The sequence below is a fragment of the Thunnus thynnus genome, chromosome 3 (genome assembly GCF_963924715.1).
Source record: "Thunnus thynnus chromosome 3, fThuThy2.1, whole genome shotgun sequence".
In the NCBI taxonomy this organism is placed as follows: Eukaryota; Metazoa; Chordata; class Actinopteri; order Scombriformes; family Scombridae; genus Thunnus; species Thunnus thynnus.
Genome location: NC_089519.1, coordinates 227,825 through 252,824, shown reverse-complemented (window position 1 = coordinate 252,824; position 25,000 = coordinate 227,825). Strand labels below are relative to the sequence as shown.

The window sequence follows — 25,000 nt, the reverse complement described above, 5'->3', positions numbered from 1 at the left end:
TGTGGCAGCGCAATCACCATAGCTGACATTTAGCAGTGTGTTTACCTTTGCTGTCTCCATTGATTGCTTCAGAATCACCTCCCATACATCCTGCTGGAGCTCATTGTATCATCGCTTTTATGCTTTTTCAGAAAAGTGATGGATACACCTTATCAAAAATGCAACAGTTGTGGTCCGTGCTGGTGCAGAAAATAACCACGTTGCCTCGCAATCAGGGAACAGTGGTTCTTACAGGCTTGCATTTCAAACACCATTGAATATCATTATCAAGATAGCGGATGCAATGCATATGGGGGGTGAATTATTCTAAAATAGGTCTTTAACATATGTTTGATAGCACAAGAATGATATTTATAGCTTTCTCTGTGAGGCTGATGAGAATTTGAACTTACATCTTAAATAATATGCCAACCTTTTTTACTCTGCAAGCTGAAAACTAAAACTCAGCCGCAGCCCAGCAGGGACCAGTAATAAATCTTGATTTTTATGTATTAATGTTCCAGGTACATTTCTTTCACTGAATAACCACCACTGCGCCTCTTCAATCCCAGTAAACTTTGAAGAAAATCTCTTCTCTTCAGTTTAGATTTTCAATTTTGTTTCTAGAGAGAAGTGAAAATGTAATATCTAACTAAAGTGTTTGCTGACAAATATTCCCATATCACTGTGGACATCTGTCAGGAGACATTTTACGCACATCATCGCTCTGAGCAGCACAGCCGACGGAGCGCCTCAAACAGATTGTGGTTTTAATGTTACTCTACTATATCTGTGAAGGAAATATTTCCTTTTGTGTCCACTGGTGCGTCGTCTTACGCCAGCGTCAAGGTGACAGTCTGTAAATGAACGTACTCTCCTCTTAGATAGATTTCTCTATACTTCAATGCCATTTTCTCAGCAGTTAGACAATCCAGTTTTAAGTGCCTCCTTTTATATTTATATGCCAGTGTTGGTGCTTATGCATTATTAAATGATGAACAGGGCCAGTAAGGGCCCCAGAAAGGCCTTTCTGAATAAATATTTCAACACTTTGATATACACAGTTCATATCTGCTCTGTAATGCACCAAGCAGAGGTTTGGTCCTAATATCTGATGCAAAAATCACATTTTTTTCCTCTTAACTGAATCAGTAGAATCAACACTCGAGAGTTTTTGAACATTAATTTGCTGATTCTGAACAAATCTTTGAAAGTTTGCATGTGAATATCAGGATGTAGTATTTGAAAATGTGAGGAGGAATCTCATTATGGAGGTCCTGAGAATCTTCTTTTGTCTTTTATGTGAAATGGAGAACAATGGCTGTAGAGGACCTGAAGACGGCAAACATTTTTAATCTTCTTTACAGAGCAACAGAGGGAGCTGGATTGACAGGGCGGATGATAGAAGGGATGGAGGAGGCAGCATGAGAGGAATGAAAAAAAAAATAGGCAGCAAGAGGGAAGAACGGTTAAAAGCAGAGAAGTAAACAAGACTGGATGGAGGATAACAATAGGGATGAAAAGAAATGGAGGAAGAGAGGGGAACTGAAAAAAATAATGGAAAAAGAAATGGAGAAAAAGCTCAGAAACAAGAGTACATGTAAACATTCTAGTGTAGTGAGGGTTTAAATCTAGGCCACGAGTGTCGGATCCTGCCTGTTTGTCTGCTGCATCATTCACTGCTGAGGTGGCTGTTCTCTATACTGTACAGGACAACTTTCTCTCTCTCCTTCCCTCGCAAACACAATCACACACACACAAACTTTGCCTCTCTCTGCCGCTGGCTTTAGGGCACGGCTTTGACGGATCCATTGTGACAGTACTGGGTTTAGAGCACAGTGACAGAGAGAAAGAGAGAAAGATGGCGACGGGGAAGAGAAAGGGTAGTATGAAGGAGACAGATTAATCAAAGGGAGGAAAACAACAGCAGTGGCAGTGGAATCAACATCACTGCATCTCTAGTTGACATAATTGATTGTATCAGAGGCAGTTTTGTAAACCATTAACTTCCCCCTTATGGCTTACGTGGCTGCACTGTCATGCAGAATATAAAGGCTGCACATGCGTGTGTGCACATATGTACAGTATGACTATCTGTGTTTGCGTGTGGCACAGTCATTTGTTTTGTTTTTTGTTTTTCTTGCTTTGTCATTAGCTTTGGATACTTGCATGAATAAACCTGTCCAACAAAGATGAATATTGACCGAGCACGAACTGGAGTGATGAGTAATTTGCTAATGTACTACTACAGTGGCATTGTGCCCTTTCAACCTGAAGGTGCACATGCTACTTCTGTTTAGGCTACTTGGTTCCTTCCAGCTAGAAAACACTACGTAGCACCAGCGGACGCAGTAGAGCTGCTCAACTGTGCAGCTCTGCAGGTTGTGTTGCAGTTGTGTTAACCAATCTCAGCTCATGCCATAAGACACTATAACTTAAATTAAGTAGACCTTTACAATTGTTTAAGGTGACTTTAGCATCATTAATTAACAATAGTAGCTAAATTATTGTTTTTGCCAAAGCAAGTTTGCAGCACTGAAATACATCCTACGTAGTGGACATATGGAGTTTTACAAATGAATCAAGAACTAAATGTGTTAACAGGACACAAAATTAGCACCAGCTACCAGCCAAATGCTAGTAAAACATGTGAGTGGTAGATTTGCTTCACTCAATAGCCAAAAAAACAATAGTCAATTTATTGAGAGGCTGGTAAAATTTGAACATTCACTTGGTATTTGGCCTGGGGGCAAAAAAGTGAATTAATTTTGAACCCTGAGTATAAATAAAAACAGTAACTACATGTTTATGAGCTTTCTTCACTTAACAATAATAGCCAGTGCTGGCTAGCTAAACAGCGTGCGTGTAATTGTAAAACACGCACCTCCCTGCTGTCGCAGTATGCTTTGATCTGCTCGCTGTGTCATGTTGATGAACACTGAAGCATTAAGATGTGAAAATCCCGTTTAGCTAACTGAAGCTCATGCTAACGCTACACTAGCATCTTGAACAGAAGCAGCTACTCAGTTAACAGCGGCTGAAAGCTGAATGTCAGACAGCAAACAACAAACAACAAACAACAAACTTCCAACAAAATCAACACAAGAGTGATGAAGTGTATCAGCGACGCTCTCCTCTATAAATGCTTTTTAACGGTTGCAGTAAACGGGCTGATAAAGTTGGAGCGACTGTATTTGTGAATCTGTTGCAGCTGATCGAGCAGCTGTTTTCAGCAGCTGGACTAACATTAGCTACAGTGAACAACACACTTTAGTCCATCATGTAGATCAGTTATGCAGAGTATTTTACATTAAACCAGTCAGACTGAAGTCTGTTGTAGGAAGATCGGGGTAACGTTTTATATTTATTCGTTAATGTTACAGATGATTTATTATTGAAAGCTACATCCATTTTAATTAATTGTTAATTAATTGTTAATGAATTGTTAGATCTGTCCAACATATCCAGCCTGATCTAATTAATGTACTCTAATGCAGCTGTTTGCTGTGTTTAATAGTTTGGATTTTGTTGTTGAGAGATCTGTAATTTTAAATGAAGTCATTATTTTATGTTATTCAGTTTAGCATTCAAGTAACTTTGTGTTTACTTGATCTGTTCTTTTAACTCCTACTAATGGCTACTAATGTAGCCTACTCTGACTCAAACAGAGGTCATGTCAGTGGTTAAAATGGTTTTATAATGGAAAAACGTCCAATGTATTTCATAAATTATTAAAGATTAACCGATAATTGATTGTTAAGGCGGCCGACTGTCAGTTAAAGAAAGTGTTTAACATTTGTAGTGAAGTTTTCAAGTTGTGCCATTTTAATTTAATATACATATTTTTCCTGTTGCCGTAGACAGTTGATTTTTCCAAACCGCTATCTGAAGGTTTTGTTTTATGGATCTATGTTCATATTTTTGAGGGTACAGATGGACAAGGATGAAAAGATAAATGCCTAAAGATATTAACTTGCTTTAAGAATCTGCTTTGCTCACTCTGATCGCTTTTGGCACTCCCTTTCTCCTGCTGCCTCTCTCCATTCCCTCTGTCTCCATCCCTCTGTCACTCCTCCTTAATCCCATCCTTCCATCTCTATCTTCCTCAGCCGTTTTCCTGCCTGACCTCAGTATCTCCTCCTTCATCTTTCTCCCCCTCTCATATCCTTCATCTCCTCTCGTCTCCCCACTCCTCCCCTCCTCTCTAGTTCTCCACCTCGCTCCATTCTTCCTCGCACATCTCTGCCTTCGCTCGTCTTGTCTCATGAGGGAGGGAGGGCGCGTAGAGTTGATTAGACTGGAGCATTAGAAATTTCAGAGCAGAGCAGAACAGAGCGTGGTGTCTAGCCGTCAGGCGGTGAGGAATCAAAACGGCAGTGCCTTACAGACGAGGTCGTCGGCGGTGGATTTTCAGGGTGGTTTCGGTGCATCGGATTTCTGGGAGCGTCCTCAGAGCAGCCAGAGGCAGTCATGCGGAAACTGCAGTGGTCCGGTCAAAGCCGGAGCATCCCCAGACGCAATTTTCTGACGGGCATAGAATGTCTAACATGGAGGGAGAGGATGAGGTGCTCAGCCCAGAGCTTTGAACTATTTTAGAGTGAAAATGATTTTAAAGGGATAGAGCTCTTTAAAATACAAATGTTAAAGAGATGTCCTCATGCTAAATGCAAAGGAGGACAAACTACTCAGCCTGGCTCTGCTCTGTCACATAATTCCTGATCATAACATGTTCAAATAAACACTTTGATTAAATTAAAAAAGCTATAAAAAGAACAATGAGAATGAAAATTTAAACCCACCAAATAGGGAGATAACAAAAAAAAATCAACCTTCATACCACATGTGACAAGATTTAGTCTTAAACTGCTGCCATCATTTTTCATGTGAGGACTTTAAATTGGTCCGAACATGTCACACTGATGTGGGGGTGACCTATACCTTTAAGGCTACACCAGAGCACTCTGCAGCTCTTTGCTGTGAAGCCACACAAAGGATTTACAACCACTGCTGTATGAAATAAATTGCCAGCCAGGCCACTTGTCTTCAGGGCACAATGACAATTGTGCACATTCCTACAGTGAACCAGCCCCTCACCCACCTACTCAGACACACGTGTGTGCACACTCGCCTGTATAGAACATACATGTTAGAAAAGAACCAGTGAGAGCAGCTATACTGCATCTGGCTGCATCAGCCAAACGTATAGACTCAGAATGAGAGAAACAAGCTGACAGGAGTGTTTGTCTTGTTGAGTTAGGATTTGTTCAGGACAAACATGTGACATTGACTCATTATTAATTATGATTTTAATGTGGTCCGAGGGGGCTTGTATGTGAACTCCCCTCTTCCCAAAACACCCCAACACATGCAACAGTACGGATACATGTTGTGGCCGACATGTCAGGACATTCATATGGTTGGAAGCTGACAGTTTTCTCTGAGCCTGCAGTCACACTGAGGGGCCACTCGCTGCTAATCAGTATCTTAGGCTTCATCAGCACAGGGCAATTATGAAGGCGGGCTTTCCATTCAAAATCACTCATGGTGCTTTAAGTGTGTGTGTATCTTTGTTTGCATTGTGCACACTTAAATGTGTGTGTATGTGCTTGTTTGTGCAAGCATGTCTGTGCTTGTGGTCTTATGTCTCTCATTACAGGCCACAGGCCAGACTCTGACCAGCTCCTATCCTGATTAGTCATCTCTTCAGCTCTGCACTGCCAAATTAGCTACCTGAATGTGTGTGTGTGTGTGTGTGTGTGTGTGTGTGTGTGTGTGTGTGTGTGTGCATGGTCACTCTAATCAAAATTCTCCCAGCCTGTCTACCTGCGCTGATGATAATTTGCTACACTATCCATACCTGCTCACACTCTGTCACCCACACAACCTCATTCCAACCCTCTCCATCACACACGAGCACACATTGACACACACGCACACACAGAAATGGTCCATGGTGGTTAAACCTACCCTAGCAAGCCAACTGGAGGTAATTTACCGTAGCTTGGCGGACACATGCCATTTTACTGAACACGGTGCATGGCCCCCTGAGCTTTGTTCCGCTCAGACTTCTCTCCAACAAAGCACGAATGAACAACTGAAGAGACTAAAGAGAGGCAAGAAAAGAACAGGTGAAGAAAAACTAAATGAAGAAAAATGGCTGGGGAAAAAAGAATGCGTCTGCTGTCAAGCTTCTTTGTGTGCAATTAAAACCCACGACACAAGGTATTGCTATGACTAAATATAAAGTACTGTATATGGCAAATGGAATGCATTTATACAGGGCTTTTCTACCTTAAAGCACAAAGTGCTTTACAATTGGCCTCTTATTCACCCATTCACAGACAAACTCACACAACCAATGGCAGCAGAGCTGCTATGCAAGAGGCTGCTGGTCTGTCATTGGATGTAACTTTGGGTTCAGTGTTACAACATCCGGACAGGAATATCTGCAATTAATGGACGACCCGCTCTACCTCCTCAGCCACATGTATATATATATACAGTACATACATACAGTATTATTATATATGTATATAATAGAGCATTGGCAGATACTACATCTGAGTATTATTATCAATTGGACAGACACATCAAATTGATCTTCTGATTCTACTTGATGATGATCAAATTGATGGTTAATATTTAAAACTGTCACAACTGAAGAATCAGAAAGAAAGGAAGAAGAAGATCTAAATGCAGACACAGATGGGCTGTAAAATACTGAAATTTCAGATTATCTTGATTTTTTTCTTTTTCTGTTTTATTTTTTTCAACATCACTACTGTCTACTCTGCTGACAGGTTTTCCTAATGTGACTTACACACACACAGAAACACACACGCTCACGTCCACATGGTTTTCTTTTAGGCACACACACACAGGATAGACGACAAACACAGCATGCGCACATTTGAGACGCTCTGCCTGAAGGCTGAGGGAGTAGGGCATCTGGTCTCCTAGTGATAAGCATGTGTGTGTGTGTGTGCGTGTGTGTGTGTGTGTGTGTGTGTGAGGGCGTGTGCATGTGACGTGCATTGACAAGGTAGCCCAGTCCGGTCAGCACTCATTAGTGAAAGAGAGAATCCCTGAATGAGGAGTGCTGTGACAGGCAGGACTCTCGTTAGGGGACTGTACACACACACACACACACACACACACACACGCACACACACACACGCACACACACACACACACACACACACACACACACACACACACACACGCACACACACACACACACACACACACACACACACACACACACACACGTAGGGTCAGGCTGCCTTGGCACACAGAATCAGCCCAACATCAATTAGTTCATGGATGCATGCAGTATAGTCTGTGAGTGTAGTGGCCTTGGCAACAGCTCTGTTAATGTCGACCCTTTAAGAAATGAAGATTCAGGGCAGAAGAATATAGGACATAGAGGCCGAGTCACTTACGCATACAGATTGTCCTAGAGGTACACTGAATAATACGTTGTTGTTGTTGAAAAATGATTAACTCTCTTTAATTAGATCACAGTAATCTTGTTTGCCACAAAGTAAATTAAGTAAATTAAGAAACATTGTTTCTGTCATTTCATATACTAAACGTTTGTGTCAAATGAGTGTGAAAGGAAGACTTTTGTAATGTATATTTATATTTGTGGAATATTTCAATAGACTTGTAGTGAGGCAGAGATGGATAGAAACAGCAGGTAAAAAACAGCAGGTAAATCAAAGGACTTGGATCCAGGGACGGATATTTGTTTTGGTCAGATTCTGCTTATTAGCTGATGTTTTGCTCAGTTTTATGCAGATGCTTCTTATGCTGCTTATCTGCCAGGGAGGGTCTCCTATGAGATATATAACACACGAAGGACAGAAAATATTGTGTTCATTTAAAATCTATGGCTGGATTATTGTGAGTGGGTTCAGATGGGGCATATGTTTGCTAAACCTTATGTGAGTGATGTAAACACGTCACATATGTTCTGATAATTAGCACCATTACTGCCTGTTTATTCATAATATATTAACCAATCAACACATTAAGATAATGAAAGGAAACAGGTTAGAGAACAGGTCAGTGCTCTGGGCGATCACCGTTGTCTACTGTAGATGGAACATGTTTTTACATCATTATCAGAGCATATGGGAATATGCAGCTCTGCTGAATTATGAACATAACTTGAGTGATTTGGGTTTGGATTAATCCTTGACTGCTCAAGGCTGTCACGCAACCATCGTCTGTAAAGGCAGAACCGTGAGCATGGTGGAAATGAGAGGGTTAATTAACTGATGAGTGAGATGGTGGCGCAGCATACGGGCTGATGGAATAGCTTTTGAATTATGGAACAGTGGAATGCTGTGGCTGGTGGCGTCCGGCCATATGTCAGTGTATGCCTCCTGCGTCTAGCTGGGGACAGCTGGTCAGATTGCTCATGTTCAACCGAGTTAGGGACCAATCAATCAGAAATGGGGCAGCTTGTTGAGTTGTTTAAGCGGGGAGAGAATAAAGCACGGGTGTCTATTGTGATTCTATCACTTTGGTGCCATTAGGGATTTTGTCAAGAACTGTTAGCAGATATGAAATCACCCTCCAATGAAAACATCAAATCAGTTCACCACCAGATATTTAGAAAGTTGCTGTAAGTGTAGCCTTCAATGTTTATTTACCGTTTATTTAACCAAGAAAAGTCTCATTGAGATTAAAAATCTCTTACGAGAACGTCCTGCAGCAGCACCATTAACAGGAATGCACACATTAAAAACATATAACAGTTAAAAATAAAGAATAAATTACAGAATCATAAAATATCAAAAATATTCATTGATATTTGTTGCAAATCATCAACATCAAGGATAAAACAGGGGCAATATGAATCAGTCAAACATCTGCAGCCTCCAAGTCTTTTAGAGTGACTTTAAATGCATCCAGAGAGACATTCAGGTAATTATTCATCTGATAGGAATAAATCCTGGGAGTGAAGACAATAACTTCCCATATTTCTCTGAATGATGTAGATCCGTAGATAAGATAGAAACAGACTAATAGACTGATAAATAAGAATATGCCAATGGTTGAGTCTACGGGTGGAAAAGGCAAACCATCTAACTCGAGCATAAGAGCAATGGTGAGTAAGATGGTGAGTAAGGCTTTAAAATGTGCAATAAACCTCACTGCTCTATGGTAGACAGTATTTCTAGATATTTGTATTTAGCCCTGAATAGAGTCTAGTGATAGATGGAAGGTTCAGTGGTTTTAATTGTACATTTGAAAACATGAGTATTATTTTGTCAGCATTCAAAACAAGTTTTAAATCACACAAGATACACTGTACAGTATTAAAAGCTAATTATAGCTGACAAAGAGTCTGGTTTGGTGTAGATGCAGAGCAGTATATTACAGTATTATCTGCATAAAAGTGGAAATTTGTCTTGGAAACATTTGAATCAAGAGTATTGATATATATAATGAATAGTAGTGGTCCCAGGACTGATCCCTGGGGGATGCCAGGGATACACTAAGGGAACAGGAAGTGATGCCCTCTACCTGCATGCATTGAGATCTACCTGACTGATCATTTTCAAACCAACAGACAGTTTGTTCTTACAGTCCTACACTGATCTTTGCTTCAATATTACATGATCCACAGTATCAGAAGCTTTAGATAAGTCAATGAAAAGGATTGAATAAAACCTGAGCTAATTAAAAACTGGAGTAGTAGCATTAAAACCTGCTCTTACTGTTAGTCTTTTCCCTTTTGTTTGTTCTGCATTGGTTTGTTAAACACACCTAATTAAACTGCTATTTTAACCAACACTATTTTGAAAAAGAGGTTTTGATATCAAGAGACCAGCCTCGTCTCAGTTGTCAGATATTTAAGTTCTGCAATAAAACTGTAGTTTTATCTTGTGTTCGTCTCCATATTTCAGAAGTAAAAATTATAATCAAAGTCTGGGAAAAAATGTACTGGCTGGATAAAATGTCTGACTATTTTATGTTGGAATGTAAATATTATTTTCTTCTACAGTTGTTCTGACTTTGCTAAAATTAAATTTTGTCCTGTTTTTATCATGGTGATTTTAAATGAATTTTCAATTTCAAGGATTTATTTTGACATCCTAAAAAGAACAGAGTCAATAAAAAGCCCAGATGACTACACAGCTCTTATCCTTCTGTATGTGTCTGCTATGAGTCTGTTCCCACAGATCCAGATTCTGCAGTGTACATGTGCCTCTGGGTGTATCTGTCCTGTCTGCAGCATGGAGCTTTTTGTCATTGTAGATGCTCAGATGATGCATTATGCATATGTAGTATGTCTCTGGTGGTTATAGAAGGATCTGTGTCATTCTGACAGTTTCTATAAATAAAAAAAAAATCTGGTAGTCTTATAACAGTTATTGCAGAAATCCAGAAATATCTAAGGGACAGACTGTGCCAAGGCAGCTATTTGCCTTCACAGCATGGCATGACGGAGATGGCTGGCTATTGTCTTAGTCTCTGCTGGGCCAAAATGATATGGTCACACTGATCAATAGTCTCTGTTACACATGATATATTTCCCATGGCTCTGGCTGTCTGCTTTACTCCGTCTGTCCCCGGCTGTCGCACATTTCTGCAGCCAAATAGGGGGCTGCTGTTACCTTTGAACTATTCCCATGAAAAATGATGTTTATTTGACATCAGCTAGGATGATTGCATAATGACTGAATGATGCAATAGCCCCTCTGCAGGGTTACACTATATAATAGAAACACACAGCTCACAGCCACATACAGTAGGAAAAGGATCAAAATCTTTGTTAGTTTGTCATAATTTAAAAAAAAAAAAGTGAATTTGGGAGTGCAGAAAGAAAATAATTGCGTTGTCGGTTGAGTGAGTGGGCTACCGAGCAAGTGATTGAACAATGCTGGTCAGTTTAGAAAAAACAGACAATCATAACGCTCACGAGTCTGTCACTGCTACAGCAAATCTCACAGACCATCCTTTTATTAATTGTTTATCACTGATAGACCATGAAATGAACAATTAGATTGGAACATCAATACATTTCACACTTTGATGCTGATGTGGAATACCAAGTGAAGTGAATCCTGATACAGACTTCAGCATCATTATGCAAACATTAAGCACCATTTTATTTTGTTTCTCTACAAGGTCAACATTTAGCATTTAGTCGTGCATTTCCTTCACAGATTAGTTGTTTATGGATTATTTGGCATATGGTTTGCTGGCTTGTGAAATACTGCATGCATTTGTACAGATTTTCCTGGTGTCATTAGTGTTTAATATTCAGTATCATCATTTTTTATTATAACTGTATTGAGGCTGTAAATGCCACCAAACTCAGGAGAGCTTTTGATTCCTTTAGAAACACAACGTAAGATACTCTGTAAAGACAATAAAACAGACAATTTGAGAACAATTAATGATGGATGAAGCACTTAGTTGTGTCTCAAATAAATTAGAAATAGTTCCTCTGTTGCAAATTACATAATGTACATATTGTCAATGTTTTCCCGTTTAGCCATGTGTATACGTGTATGCTTACGGGATCAGGTTTTATGCCTATATACACCAATACATTTATAAATCTACCCTGATATTCTACATATTACATTATATTACTCTTTAGTTGTTATGAGTTTCCATAATAATAATCATTTCAGTTATTTTGCAATCATTTTATGCTCTCTGTATATCTCTCTAAGATAATTATTGATCACTGTCTAGTCCACATATGTCTACAGGAAGCGGCACTGACCTTACAGCAAACCCTTATTAAAGAAGGAGTCTGCTGTAAGTAAACAGAGTCATATGGTCCCAGGGAAAGCTTTTCTTAAATTAAAACTTTATAGGTGTTAAGAGTTATTTGTTTTAGCAGTTCCTCAGTTATAATCAGGAAACAGATGCATTTTTAAAGATGTACACATCTCTGCACCAAGTGATTGTTAATAAATCTGTTGTTGTGATATTTTTAAATGTGAAAATTCACAGTTTTATGGCAATAAAACTAGTAGAGGTCAATATGTATATACATATACATATGTATATGTGTAATATGAAGAGTATGGGTGGATGTAATTGTGTTCAAACATTACTACATACATGTATAAGGCATTTTAACTTGTTTAGATATGGCATCCGAATGAGCAAATCCTCTCTGTGTGTCCATTTGCAGGCCTGTATGGTGACAGGAACACTGAGCTGTGAGAGAAACAGTTTACCACAAGACCGTCGGGGCTCAGCAGGAAGTACCTCCCTATCTACTTCCAGGTCAACCTCAGACGTCATGTGGACCAGATGCCTGCTCTTCGTCTCAATCTTGTTTGCTCCCATTGCCATTGGTAAGATATAACATCACACAGCACAGAATTAAACATACATATTCAGTTTTTCAGACACTGCAATGCAGCCCAGACTGTTTCTAAGTGGTGGTGATTCAACTATACTGAGGCTACAGTTACTGGTGCTGTTGTGTTGGATGGTGATGCGACTATTTAAGGTCTTTATAGTACTTTTTCTTTTCCATATAGCGTATGAGTAGCAAAAATGTTAGCAACCAGTACTGGCCAAGTTATTTAAAAAATGTAATAAATTCCTTATTACATTTTACTCATTGAAAAGTCATTTTTACAGTACTTGTCACATTATTTTCAAGCTCCATCAAAGGCACCTTTAAATACCTCCAAAGTGTCAACACCCCGTCACCTTGTCTGTATTTAACATGTAGAAACGAGACATTGTGGTTTAATTTGCAGCCAATAGGATTTTTTCACAGGTGTTATTAATAACATTAATGATGGCTCCGTTTTATTCAAGTGTCCCGATAAACCATAACAGCGTGGAAGTGAGCCAGCATGTACTACACCAGGACCTGAACCTGAAGGAGCTAAATGGAATTCAGCCATCATTCATATTGTCAGTTTCGGTTAATTTTGCTTTCAATAGACCAACAACCATTAACTGGTAACTAACCAGTTCATTTTTAAGGAAAGTTGTGATGTAGCTTTGGTTTGTGAGAGTTGTCCAGCAGTCGGGCGTCAAAGCTAGCTTGTCTGCTCTTGGTTAGCTTAACGTTTAGCTTGTCCTCGTTCACCTCAAAGTATTTTTAATGCATCACAGTAGCTCTCAATGGCATAACATACTCGGGCATAAGGTACTGAACTAGCTCTTTCAGTCTCCTGTCCTCTACCACACTGGGCAGCATATTGGTCTCAATCATTCAACACACTCCCTGGATGATGGTCTAATAACAAAGTAACACCTATGTTGTTATTACAGATAGACTGCAGGATTAGCATGCTGGGATAACAGCCCATTAGTTGTGTGCCTTTATATCCGCACCATAAAGTCATTCAGAGCACTTCAAACACCGTTAACACACCGCTCACCTGCCCAGCATGGTGCCTTTAAACTGGAGACACCGTAGCTACACCTTATTTTCACTGCACAGCATGGCTATGCTAACGATGCTAGCCATGCTAACTAGCTATTAGCCATCATTCAGGTTGGTAAAATAGATCCGTTACGTCTCTTTGTATCTGCAGGTTGGTGCTTCTGACACTGTCAGCACCTCCGTGTGAGACGCTTCAGTTGGTCAATGTTTGCTTTTAAAACTTATTTTGGGGCTTTGCTCACTCTCATCCACATGAAGTAACGAGTTCAGTACCCAACGCTAGTATGCAAATGAACCTGTAGACATTATAAGGCACTACATTGCTTTGCACCAGACTACCTTTACTTTTGCTTAGTGAACCAGGAAGGTCCCTCAGATCCTCTGGTTCTTCTCTTTTAGCTGTTTGACAAAGCAGAACAAAAACATTTGCTTATGCTGTTTTCAGCCGTTTCGCTCCGAGCTGCTGGAAAAACCTTCCACAGGATCTGAGAGGAAAACTAAAAACCCATCCATTTACTCTGGCTTTTATGTTTTATGTTTTTATCATTTATACTTATTTTCTTTATTATCATCATTATTATTTATTTTATTCTATTTTGTTTTATCAACATTTTACTGTTAATCATGATTTATTTTATTCTGTTTTATATTATTAACATTTTACTATAATCTATTTATTTTGTGTAGTATTTCATCATTTTAGTTTTTATTTTTATTGCTTGTATTATCTTTTATTATTTTCTTTCATTATCTTAACTACCAATCTTTTACTGTTGCCTTAATTGTTTTTTTTTTTTTTAATCTTTAAATCATCTTTAACATTCTTTGTTTTGTCACTTGTAAAGCACCTTGAATTACATTTGATTTGTTTGAAAGCTGCTATATAGAAGAAAGTTTGATTGATTGATTGATAATGTGTTACTGTGCAACTCTGTTAGAGCCTCTTAATATACAGTATTTAAATCTAGCACACTACCATCAGCCTCAAAACATCTTATAAGTCAACATACAAACAATTTCAGCAGTTTGTACAGAAAAAGAGATTTAGTTAGAAGTTAGATGATATCTGTTGCAGCATTTTGCCATGATGCACATTTTTACAAGTAGTGATTTACTATAAATGTAAGAAATATATATATGCCCACAACTACAAATTGAAGTAATGTACAGCTTTGACATCTTATCCACCCCCACACGCCCAAACACTTTCTAATACACAGAGCTGCATAACAAAGGAACTATTTACCCACTTACTCATATTCATTTACATGGATCCTCGATCTTGTTGCAGCGCACATTTATATCTTTTTCTCACTTTCCTTCTCTCTCTCTGTCTTATACACACGCACACACACATGCACGCACACACACATGCACGCACACGCACACACACGCACACACACACACACACACACGCACACACACACACACACGCATGCACAGATGCAGCCCCAGTAGGTTGTCTGTGTGTTTCCTCCTCTCCCCGGTGACGGTGGGCTTTGAAGACTCCTAGAGGGAGCTCTGGCCCACTTGGACTTAATCCTATTAATGGCTGCTGTCAATCAGACTGTTGTGAGGAAAAACTGCCGCACACGTGCAGACACATGCACACACGCGCTCAACCCGCACTTGTTCACATGCCTGCTGACATGCGTGCATCCAGATGATATACTTTAAATGCTGAAATACTGTACACCCACATGGACACAGATCCTCCTTAAAAACACACACACACACACACATTAAATACACTCAAGCACACACAGGAAGTGCTCACAGACAGCTGCTTAGACACACAAACACCGAGGGCTTTGCTTTAACACCAAGAGATGAGTTTCAGTCAAAGGTATTTGCATCAATGTCTAAAGAATAAGTCGACATATGCAAATCATGCTGTTTATACTTAGCAAGGATTAGTTGAAACAAAGACAGTTTAGCTTGAGGACACACAGCAGCGAGCTCTCCATCTCCTCCACTCAGCCGTGTCTTGTCATTATTTCAGGGTTATGTGTTGACAAATAAAAGCAAACAGGAAAGCATGAATTTTTGTACAAAAATCACAGAAAATGTTGTTTTTTCTGGGGTTTTCAATATATTTCTGGTATCAGTGGTGTTCAACCTGATAGAGTGGACTTGTTGATCATGTTGATCATGTTGATCATGTTGAATCACTGCAGAGGACAAACTGTGGTAAATACATAGAAATCTCATATATGGAGTGTTAAAATCTCTTGTTAGTTCTTTGATGCTTTTGTTCTTGTCAGTAAATGCCTTTAAAAGACAAAACACAGAAGACCAGAAGCACTAATGTATTTGGAAACATAAAAGTGGATTACAAATATATCATTTCATTTCAACAAAAGGCTCAGTAAAGACTTAGTCAGCTGTGGATTAATACAAATTTGGTGTGCAGTAAGTATTTTCATCACTAGGAAGGATTGATTTACAGTAATATAAACTGCAATGCATATGATGGTTGTAATGAAGGAACATGTCACTCAGTGCCTTTAATAGTGTTTAACAATAAGAGGAAAAGCATCTGCACCGTCCTTTATTGAGGCAACTTTTCATGACCTGTCTTCTCAAGAGAAGAAGGTCCCTGACCGAAATCTCACCTCAATAAAACTGCACAGCTCAGAGTGTGGAGACGCTTTTCCTATCATACGTTGAATCTCAGCTCCAACATCTCCAACAAGCCTTCACTTGGCGAGCACTGATCTTTATATACTGAACATAAATAACAGTATGGTCTAAGAGGAATAATATCAAGTGATTCATCATTGTAGGGAATTTGCTCTTTTCATGTGATTTATTAACAATAAAGAAAACATAGAATATTGCCGACCTTATCTTTTAAGATATATTTCGCTCTTTAACAATGTGTTGTGTTTTTTTTGCTGGAACTCAGAGGACACACGTTTCTGACACCAGCACTGGTCAAACGCTTTGGCAATTCAAGTGAGAGATCACCTTTTAAATCTCTCTCCTCCTCTCTCTCACCCTCTCCTTCTCCTCCTTTCCATCCATCCACCTCTTTTGCCACTCTCTTGTTCTTGGCCCAAATGTAAAAATCGATATCCTTTTGTTTCAGCCCCCTGAGGCAATGAGAGTGTCTGAATAAGATTGTCTGTACTGTCTGTCGCTGCCAAGTTTCTGTCACCACTTACACAACTAATGAGAGACACATTAACATGCACTTGCCAGCTCGCACGTTATTGCATGTGTGCAAAGACAGAGAGCTAAATATTGGCGCGTGCTGTATGTGTGTCAGTATCAAGAGGTGCTGTGTGACTGCACATGCTTGTTTGGAAAAAAAAGTGACAGAAATATGTGTGGAGTGAGAGGTGTGAGTGGTGTGGAGGCAGGTTAAACACAGTTTTATAGTCAAGGCTGCTGATAAAAATACTGTAGATGAATTCAAAGGTGACAGACGAGACAGGACAGTGTGTTTACTGCTGCTTATGAAGGCAGAGTGGCTTTTAATTGGACTACAGATAGACCCCTTATTTGAATTGTGTGTGTGTGTGTGTTTGTGTCATAATGCTCTCTTTATGTCCAGCAGGGACCCTGTAAGGCAACACTGTAAGACATCTGATTCAAAGCCAGTCTAGACAGCTGCCTTACAATACTGTGTATTGATTCCCGCACGCTTCAATTAACCCTCTCTCCAAAATTTACATTCACGCTCACGAAGGCAGACATGATACGGCCATTGAAAAACTAATAAACTAACACCCATATTAACACAATAAGGACCCACTCACTGCCCTCCTCAGCCACTGCTGACACACACATGTCTGAATGTGTGCTTAAGGTCTAATCATAGCCTGCTGTGATATATGTGTGTGTGTGTGTTTTCATTAGAGAGGACATTTTCAGTAAATGTCACTTATATATCAGTCTTATCTCTGAGCGAGGGCCTGCCATTATCAATGTAGTGCCCTCAAGTGCCACAAAGATATTGGCTACACTGGCAGTGGATTTCAGCCTGTACATGCCATAACTCAGAGCATTTGTATGCGTGTGTGTGTGTGTGTGTGTGTGTGTGTGTGTGTGTGTGTGTGTGTCTGTGTGTGTGTGTGTGTGTGTGTGTGTGTATGTGTGTGTGTGTGTGTGTGTGTGTGTGTGTGTGTGTGTGTGTTTGTGTGTGTGTGTGTGTGTGTGTGTGTGTGTGTGTGTCTGTGTGTGTGTCTGTGTGTGTGTGCGTGTGTGTGTGTGTGTGTGTGTGTGTGTGTGTGTGTCTGTGTGTGTGTGTGTGTGTGTGTGTGTGTGTGTGTGTGTGTGTGTGTGATGTCGTGAAGGGCAGTATTAAGTAGAGCTCGGGCAGAGTGTCATTGAGCTCATTCAGATTCTTTGCTGCATTCGTGTAACCATGACGCTCCTCCAGCCAATGGGAGAGCCGAGGGAGGGAGGACAGGGTTGCTGTGGTTACCGTGATGGGGAGAGCAAGGAAGGTGGTGCTGCGCCTCGCTTTTCAGGGATGTTGTAGGTTTGCGTTTGAAGCGTGTAGTCGTCTTTTCACTGTGTGTGTTCATACATGCACGTGTGTATACAGCATACTGTGCTTCTAAGAAATGATGGAAGACCTTGACAGGATGTTTTCATAAATAAAAGCAAAAGTGACATTAAACAACAAGTATTCATAGTGACTGGGCTCACAGTCGCAGACTACATACATTAGTTTTGCACAGATTTAATATATTTTATTTGTTTATTCTCCTGGGATCATGTGCAGAATGTATATTGCACCAGATATAGCTAAAATTCTCTAATGTGGTCCGTGTGCTGGTGCAGCTGGTGACATGCAAATTCAACAATTAGATCTAAATGACAAACAAGGCAAGATGATATAGATATAACTGAACAACACTAGTGAACACCTCAGCAGCCTTTCTATCAGGGGATGATCACTGATGCTCTCAGGGATCACTGCACTCACCAACAGAGAATAACAACATCCAAGTTACACCACAACAACCAAAATCCCTTGAAACATCCAGCCTCACACCATCAATATCACCAGACTGTAATCAACAAGACCATACAGGTCGTATCTAATGTGACGAGACAGCATAGAAGTAAAGGACATGTGGAAGAGCTGACATGAGTGTGACATATTATTTCTTATGTCATTATATTGGACATATCCAGTGGTGGTACCACTGTCAGTGTAGTTATATGGCTCAGAGGCAAAAGCTAAACTAAAATATAAAGATAAAATAAAATGAGCCATGAGGCATTATCTGTTGACATGTCATCAGTTTAGAACACCTATAATAAATCTGCATTAATAACATGCTATAAAATCATGTGCTAAAGACACACGTTGTAATAATATAAGTACCACATATACAGCAACAACCAATGAAACACTACAGTTGATGTTTGGCTCTGAAACTATGTGTGATAGCAGCATGTGCTGCAGGCTGAGGCATCCCAGAGGCAGCGCTGCAAGCTTCTCTTCTCTTGAAGCTCATCCTATTGTATTTTTTAAATTGCTGTATGTCGACTTTGATGAGACTATATAGCGCACATGTCCCATCATATTCCATGCCTCTCTCAAGTTCTCATCTATGGTGCACAAGCTGTTATACTGTATATCTAGACACACTAACTCAATGGCAACTTGATTGCTGTTTGGTCTCGTTGCAGATGTTTCATCATCCAAGAGGCAGATATATTCATTAAACAAGCAAGGAAGTCAAGCAACCGCAGTAAAAAAAAAGATCTGGGACAGATCAGCTTCAATCTCAATGGAATTAATGACATGTTTGCTATTTCAGTACAGAAAGAGTGGATATATGCATCGGATTTGCAACCTCTGAGAATAATTAGGCAATACCATCTTTGAATAATCTCCACAGCAGTAAATGCCTGTTGAAATTGCCAGGCAATTACTCTTTATCTAGACTGATGTCTAAAACCGCTAACTGCAAAACAGTAATTATGCTTTACTTGCGACAGTGGACATGCCCTGAAAATTCCTCTGCCATGCTATTGTTTCATATAGTGTGAATAATTAGTCCATATGACAAGAGTACACATGTAGTTGAACACTATCTCTGCTTTTACAGTGTACACATTTTAAAGACAGTCGAGTAGAAACAGTTCTCACGATATCAAACCACATCTTTATACCGATGTGTGTGTTTGTGTGTGTCCAGCCTCCAGCCGTGCCCCGATCCCCATGGCAGTGGTGCGCAGGGAGCTGTCCTGTGAATCTTATCCCATCGAGCTCCGCTGCCCAGGCACAGACGTCATCATGATCGAGAGCGCCAACTACGGCCGCACCGACGACAAGATCTGCGATTCGGACCCCGCTCAGATGGAGAACACAAGATGCTACTTGCCTGATGCGTATAAGATCATGTCTCTCAGGTCAGTGTGTGTGTGTTTGAGTTCATGTGTGAGTGTGAAAGCTGGTGCTGCCATGTGTCTGCAGAGGGATGTTCATCGTTTAGAAAGTTTTCCTCAAGTCTCACATTTTCTGCAGAACAATAATTGATTGTGAGTGTTACTTTGTTAATTACGTCGGTCCCATGGTATGCTTTGTTGTAAAATGTGCAATTCTGACTCAATTCTGACTCAATTCTGACTCACGGTACAAAGAACTTAAGCCAAAACAGAAAACACTTCAAATTGCTTTACTTGTTTGTAGACAGGAGGAGACAGATGTCTCTCAGTTCCAGAGATCCTAGCTAGACAAGGTGTGCAGTGTCAACTGCTCATTTAGTATTCATCCTTGTAAAAGTATCAGTGTCAAGTTCTGCACTACTCACTACACTAACCCACTTTCACAAAGCTGACAGAAAACAACAACCCAAAAACGACACAGCTGTCACCCTCGCTGTAAAACAGGAGAAAGGTGAAGGAAATGTTTGGAAATCAGTGTTAGTGGTGAAGCCCACCACATGCAGCTCTGCTACTCTCAGATCCTGAACATGCAGTGAAACCTTATCAGACAATGGAAATGACTCAGGTAACACTTCCTCTACAGCTGGACAGTGTGACAGCTTCCTCTCCTGACAGCTGTAACAAAAGTGCTCTGCAGAATATTTGCGGTTTCTAAATGAACATGAATGTTCATTGAAGGGTGACAATGCATACTCACTGCTTTTCTTTAATAATATAACAATCCTTGATTAAAAAAACATGACATTAAAACATTAAAAACATTAAGATATGGGTCTCACTAATGAAACATGGCAGTGTATGGGTAAGCTAGTGTTTGGACTCACAGCGGTTAGTAGAAGCTGGACGAGCTTTGACAGAATATGTAACTATAATATTACAGCATTTATAACTCAAATAAAAAAGAAACTTGTTATTAGTTATAATTGAACTTGATGAATGTTAGCAAACTAATTTAATAGCATACTTTCTTATAGGAAAGTCACATTTAGCATCAGCAAATTATTTTTCTGCCAATCATCTCTGAAAACATCATAAGTGCTTATTTTTGGTCACAAGATGTGATAATTCTGTCTTTTGTACTTCTTGCTGTTACTCAGAATGACAGATTTGATTAGTGTGTTTTTCATAACAGAGGAGATGCTGATGTTTGGCTTAATTATTTGAATTTAGTTCTTGATTAACAAGCTTTTGGTTCTTGGTTGTTAGTTATTTTTATTACCAACGTGGTCTCTATGCCCCTTATATTACTATAAGCAGGTATACTGGTGAGAAGTAGCTGGAAAATAATAGCAGAACAAAAATAGCATTGAGGGGAAAGCAGTGCTCTGTGTAATGAAAATGTCTGGATATAAATAATTCATTACTGTCACCATTAGTAACTTCATTTCTCAGATCACGTGTTACAACTCTTTCCTGCTGTCCCATTATTTTCTTTCTCATCTTTTGTCTTTCTTTCTCAACATCGCTGTCATCTTCTTCTTCTCTCTATCACCACAGACCACCTGTCTGTGTCATGTGACGGTGCTCTGATTGCGATTGCTTCGGCCTGGCTCCGTCTCTCCACTCGCTCTGGCAGCTGCAGCTTGTGTGGCCGCTCTCCTACAGCCTTTGCCATCCATAATTTATACACATGCACGCACACACACACACATACACAGCATGTGCCACACACAGCATACACTGCCCAGGGGCTACACCAGACTTTAAGCTCCAATTAGCAGAGCCAGAGGCCAAACTTAATCTTGAGGGATCCTCTGTGGAGGTGACTCAGACCGGAAACAACACTTTATCACATATATTTTCCTGTGTGTGCGTGTATGTGTGTTGCATGAGGCTGCGTATGAGCCTTTGTGTGTGTCTGTGCACAAATGACTGTATGTGCACAGACTCGGAACGAAGCTCAGATATCCTCATGCACACAATGAGTGTGTTTTAGAAGCACCAGTGTTACACATAAATGCACACGGTGAAGCACTTGTTAATGCGCCTTAAAGTCTGCATCGGGGCCGTTGCACATATTACAGCGGGTTTGTGTGTGTGTGTGCGTGTGTGTGTGTGTGCATTTAGCCTTTTCCCTTCCTCACGCACTCCTCTTCTTCAGTCTGTTTCAGCCTGCCTGGTTTCCACTCTCTCATTCCCTCTGTGTCTGTATCATCTCTGGCTTTCAAGTCCAGCTCAACTGGCTGATAAAATCAGAGCATGTTCCGCCTGCCCAGTGTTTCCTCAGTATCACATTCTCTCTTTGTTTTCCTCTCTACCACTCTCCAAGGCCAAGGAGTGTGTGTGTGTGTGTGTGTGTGTGTGTGTGTGTGTGTGTGTGTTAGTGTGTGTGTGCATATGTTAGTGTGTGTGTGTGTGTGTGTGTGTGTGTGTGTGTGTGTTAGTGTGTGTGTGTGTGTTAGTGTGTGCGCGCCCATACCACATAATTGGTCTTGATATCAAAGCCTCATATCTCCAGAGGGTCTCACAAGGCTTCTCAGGCAACCTAGAGAGGACCTGATATCGCAGCATTTCCCAGATTATCTCCCCGTTGGGATACACTGGGTTGAAGGGGAAATGAAGCCGTGGCCATGAAAGTTACGCTTAATCTGTTTTAGCGATATACTGGCCTCAGTTCAATGACTCATTCCGTTTTATCAGGTTTTGAACTGAAGCGTCTTTATTTCAAAACGGCTACTGAGCGTCTTTGTTTTAACGTCGGTTTCAACTCGACGTCAATCAAGTCTTAACTTTATCATTTGATTTTGAATATGTACAGACTGTATGATGAAATGTTTTATTAGCATCACAAGTCTCCTCCACATGTTTCCTCTTCAACTGTATCTTTCAGAGCAGCCATGTTGGTTACAGCTGGGCGTGGTCAGGTCAGGTCGGTGCACGTTTATATCACAGCAACGGAAACAGTTGAATGTTTGTGTTCAGTTCTGCACGAGGAGAGCGCTGCTAGTCAAAATGGTGGAATGCCTGCAAGTTATAGCGATCTATTGATATAAAAGTGACTTGATGGCTTCTACAGAGATGCTTCACAATGCACTACTTGTCCCTTACTGATACTTGAGTGCTTCATGGAGCGAGCACCTTTCAGCACTCTCTCTCTCTCTCTCTCTCAATCTCACACACATGCATTCAGGCACTTGAGGCAGCGAGTGTGGACACTCTGAAGAATGTGTAGACAGCGCACACAAGCACACAAGCACACAAGCACACAAGCACACAAGCTCTGTTTTGCTGCCTCTGCCACAGCTACCATGTTGGAAAATGACTTGTGGACTTCAAACAGACTTTCTCCTGACACCTCTACACCGCCTCTCCCACCTTGTCACCTTGTTCTCCTTCTCTCTTTCTTTCCCTCTCTTCTGCTTTTCCATTTCCTCTTCCTTCCCATCTTGAAAAAGTCCCTCAACACAGAAGGAAACCACTTTGACAAGAAAGACAAGGGTAGGGACTTGTTCCCCCTTCTCTCCCGCTCCCCTTCTTTTAAATAACAACATGCTTCATTTATTATTCTCCTATCTGTCACTCTCTTGATATCTCCATTTTTGTCACTCCATTTCCAGTTTTTCCTCTCTCTTCCCACCCTGTACCTCTCTAACCTGACGTGCCAGATGGTTTGTTACACAGAACCATCTGAGAAGTCGTCCTTGGAAACTGTTTGGAAAAGGGCAGGCGCTTTCAAAAAATACTTGGCAGGTGATTGGATGAACCATCTGTCTACTGCCGTCTATCACCGTCTTACCTTGTGAAGCAGCTGGATTCACCAAATTACGAGATCACAAGATCACACGAGAATCCTCACAGGACGCTAATTGGTCGAAGCGCCGGCAGTTCGGACACAGGTGAATAACACACAGGTGAATAACTTGAAGCCTGACGAGATGGATTCTTGTGTTATCTGGTGATGTCGTGATCTGGTGAATCCAGCTGTAAGTACTTCTCACCCTCGCTGTCACTTTTCTTTTTTCTCCTTCACCATCTGTTTTAGTTTAGTTTTCCTTTCCTGTTTTTACATTCACTTTTTTCTTCCTGCAGCTCGGGGGGGGGTTGAAGGTTAAAGTGCAGGGGCTCATGCTGTGCAGCATGTTGCTGTATTTTCGTTTGACCGAATGTGCCAGTTTTGAAGGCGAGAGAGAGATACGCCTGGTCCCTGGACTAAACCCTAAATTGAAGTGGCCCCAGGGAACCTAGGTGCACTATCTTTGTAAACACACAAAGTGCACCAGCCCTGTGTGCACACACACCAGTGAATACATATGCATGAACATGCTTGCTTGCTCATGCATGCCCACACACTCTCTCGCTCACACACACAAGCGCACACTCAGAGGGAAATATCGAGAGTTGCTCATCAGTTCCCTAGCTTGGTCAACTTCTTCTGGCAGCCTGTCTCTTCAGAACTGAGGCGAAGCCTTCAAAGCACCCGGCTAGTGTGCTAGTGTGTGAACGCCTTTGTGTGTGTATGCCTGTGTGTGCACACGTGTCTGAATGCCTACATCTATAGTTCTATGCTTTTGTGTGTACGTGTGTGTGTGTGTGTGTGTGTGTGTGTGTGTGTGTACGTGTGTGTGTGTGTGTGTACGTGTGTGTGTGTGTGTGTGTGTGTGTGTGTGAGAGAGAGTTAGCAAGTGTGCACCCGCATGTTTGAACCATTCACGCGGGAGACTGCAAAGAAACCTCTGAAGTTCTTTTCCTTTGACTCGCTGAATTATAGAAAACCACTTGAATCATAGACTGCAATCTAGTGTGAGCCATGTGCTGCAGTCCAGCTCTGTGTAACCAGTCAACTATGTCCTACAGTCTGCCACTTTTTTTTTTATAGGCATACCTGCACTTCATCTGTCTTCTCCACTTGAGTCTAATCCATTCCTGTAAACACAGAAGGAGAAGAAGAAGAGAGGCAGGACAGATAAATAAATGCTCTAAATCTTACATAGATCTGACATTCTTCATCATCATTCCAGTCCAATGACTCTAAGCATAAAAACAATATTATCTAGTAAATTGAAGTCTTGCTCTGAGGCAACTCAGACTGTGACTACTGTGTGTTTTGTGTGTGTGTGATGTCTTGCAGAGGTGGAAGAATATTAACAGTTATTCTTGTTATTATATCTATCCCTGACTCTTCTTCTCTCTCCCTACATTAACTATCCTGCTTCCCACTGAATGAGGTCATATCTGGAAATGTCCTACTTAATGTGTGTGTTTGTGTGTGTATGTGCCTGC

At 40.6% G+C, this 25,000-nt stretch overlaps 1 protein-coding gene across 1 annotated transcript in view; it reads left to right on the top strand.

Moving 5' to 3' along the window:
- adgrl3.1 (adhesion G protein-coupled receptor L3.1) overlaps window positions 1-25,000 on the top strand; it is a 130,726-nt gene that overhangs the window by 24,470 nt on the left and 81,256 nt on the right. The window contains exons 3-4 of the mRNA XM_067578478.1: window positions 12,149-12,314; window positions 19,531-19,744. Of these exons, the coding sequence (XP_067434579.1) occupies window positions 12,155-12,314; window positions 19,531-19,744 (374 nt within the window). The 5' untranslated portion in view covers window positions 12,149-12,154. The remainder of the gene's footprint in view (window positions 1-12,148; window positions 12,315-19,530; window positions 19,745-25,000) is intronic.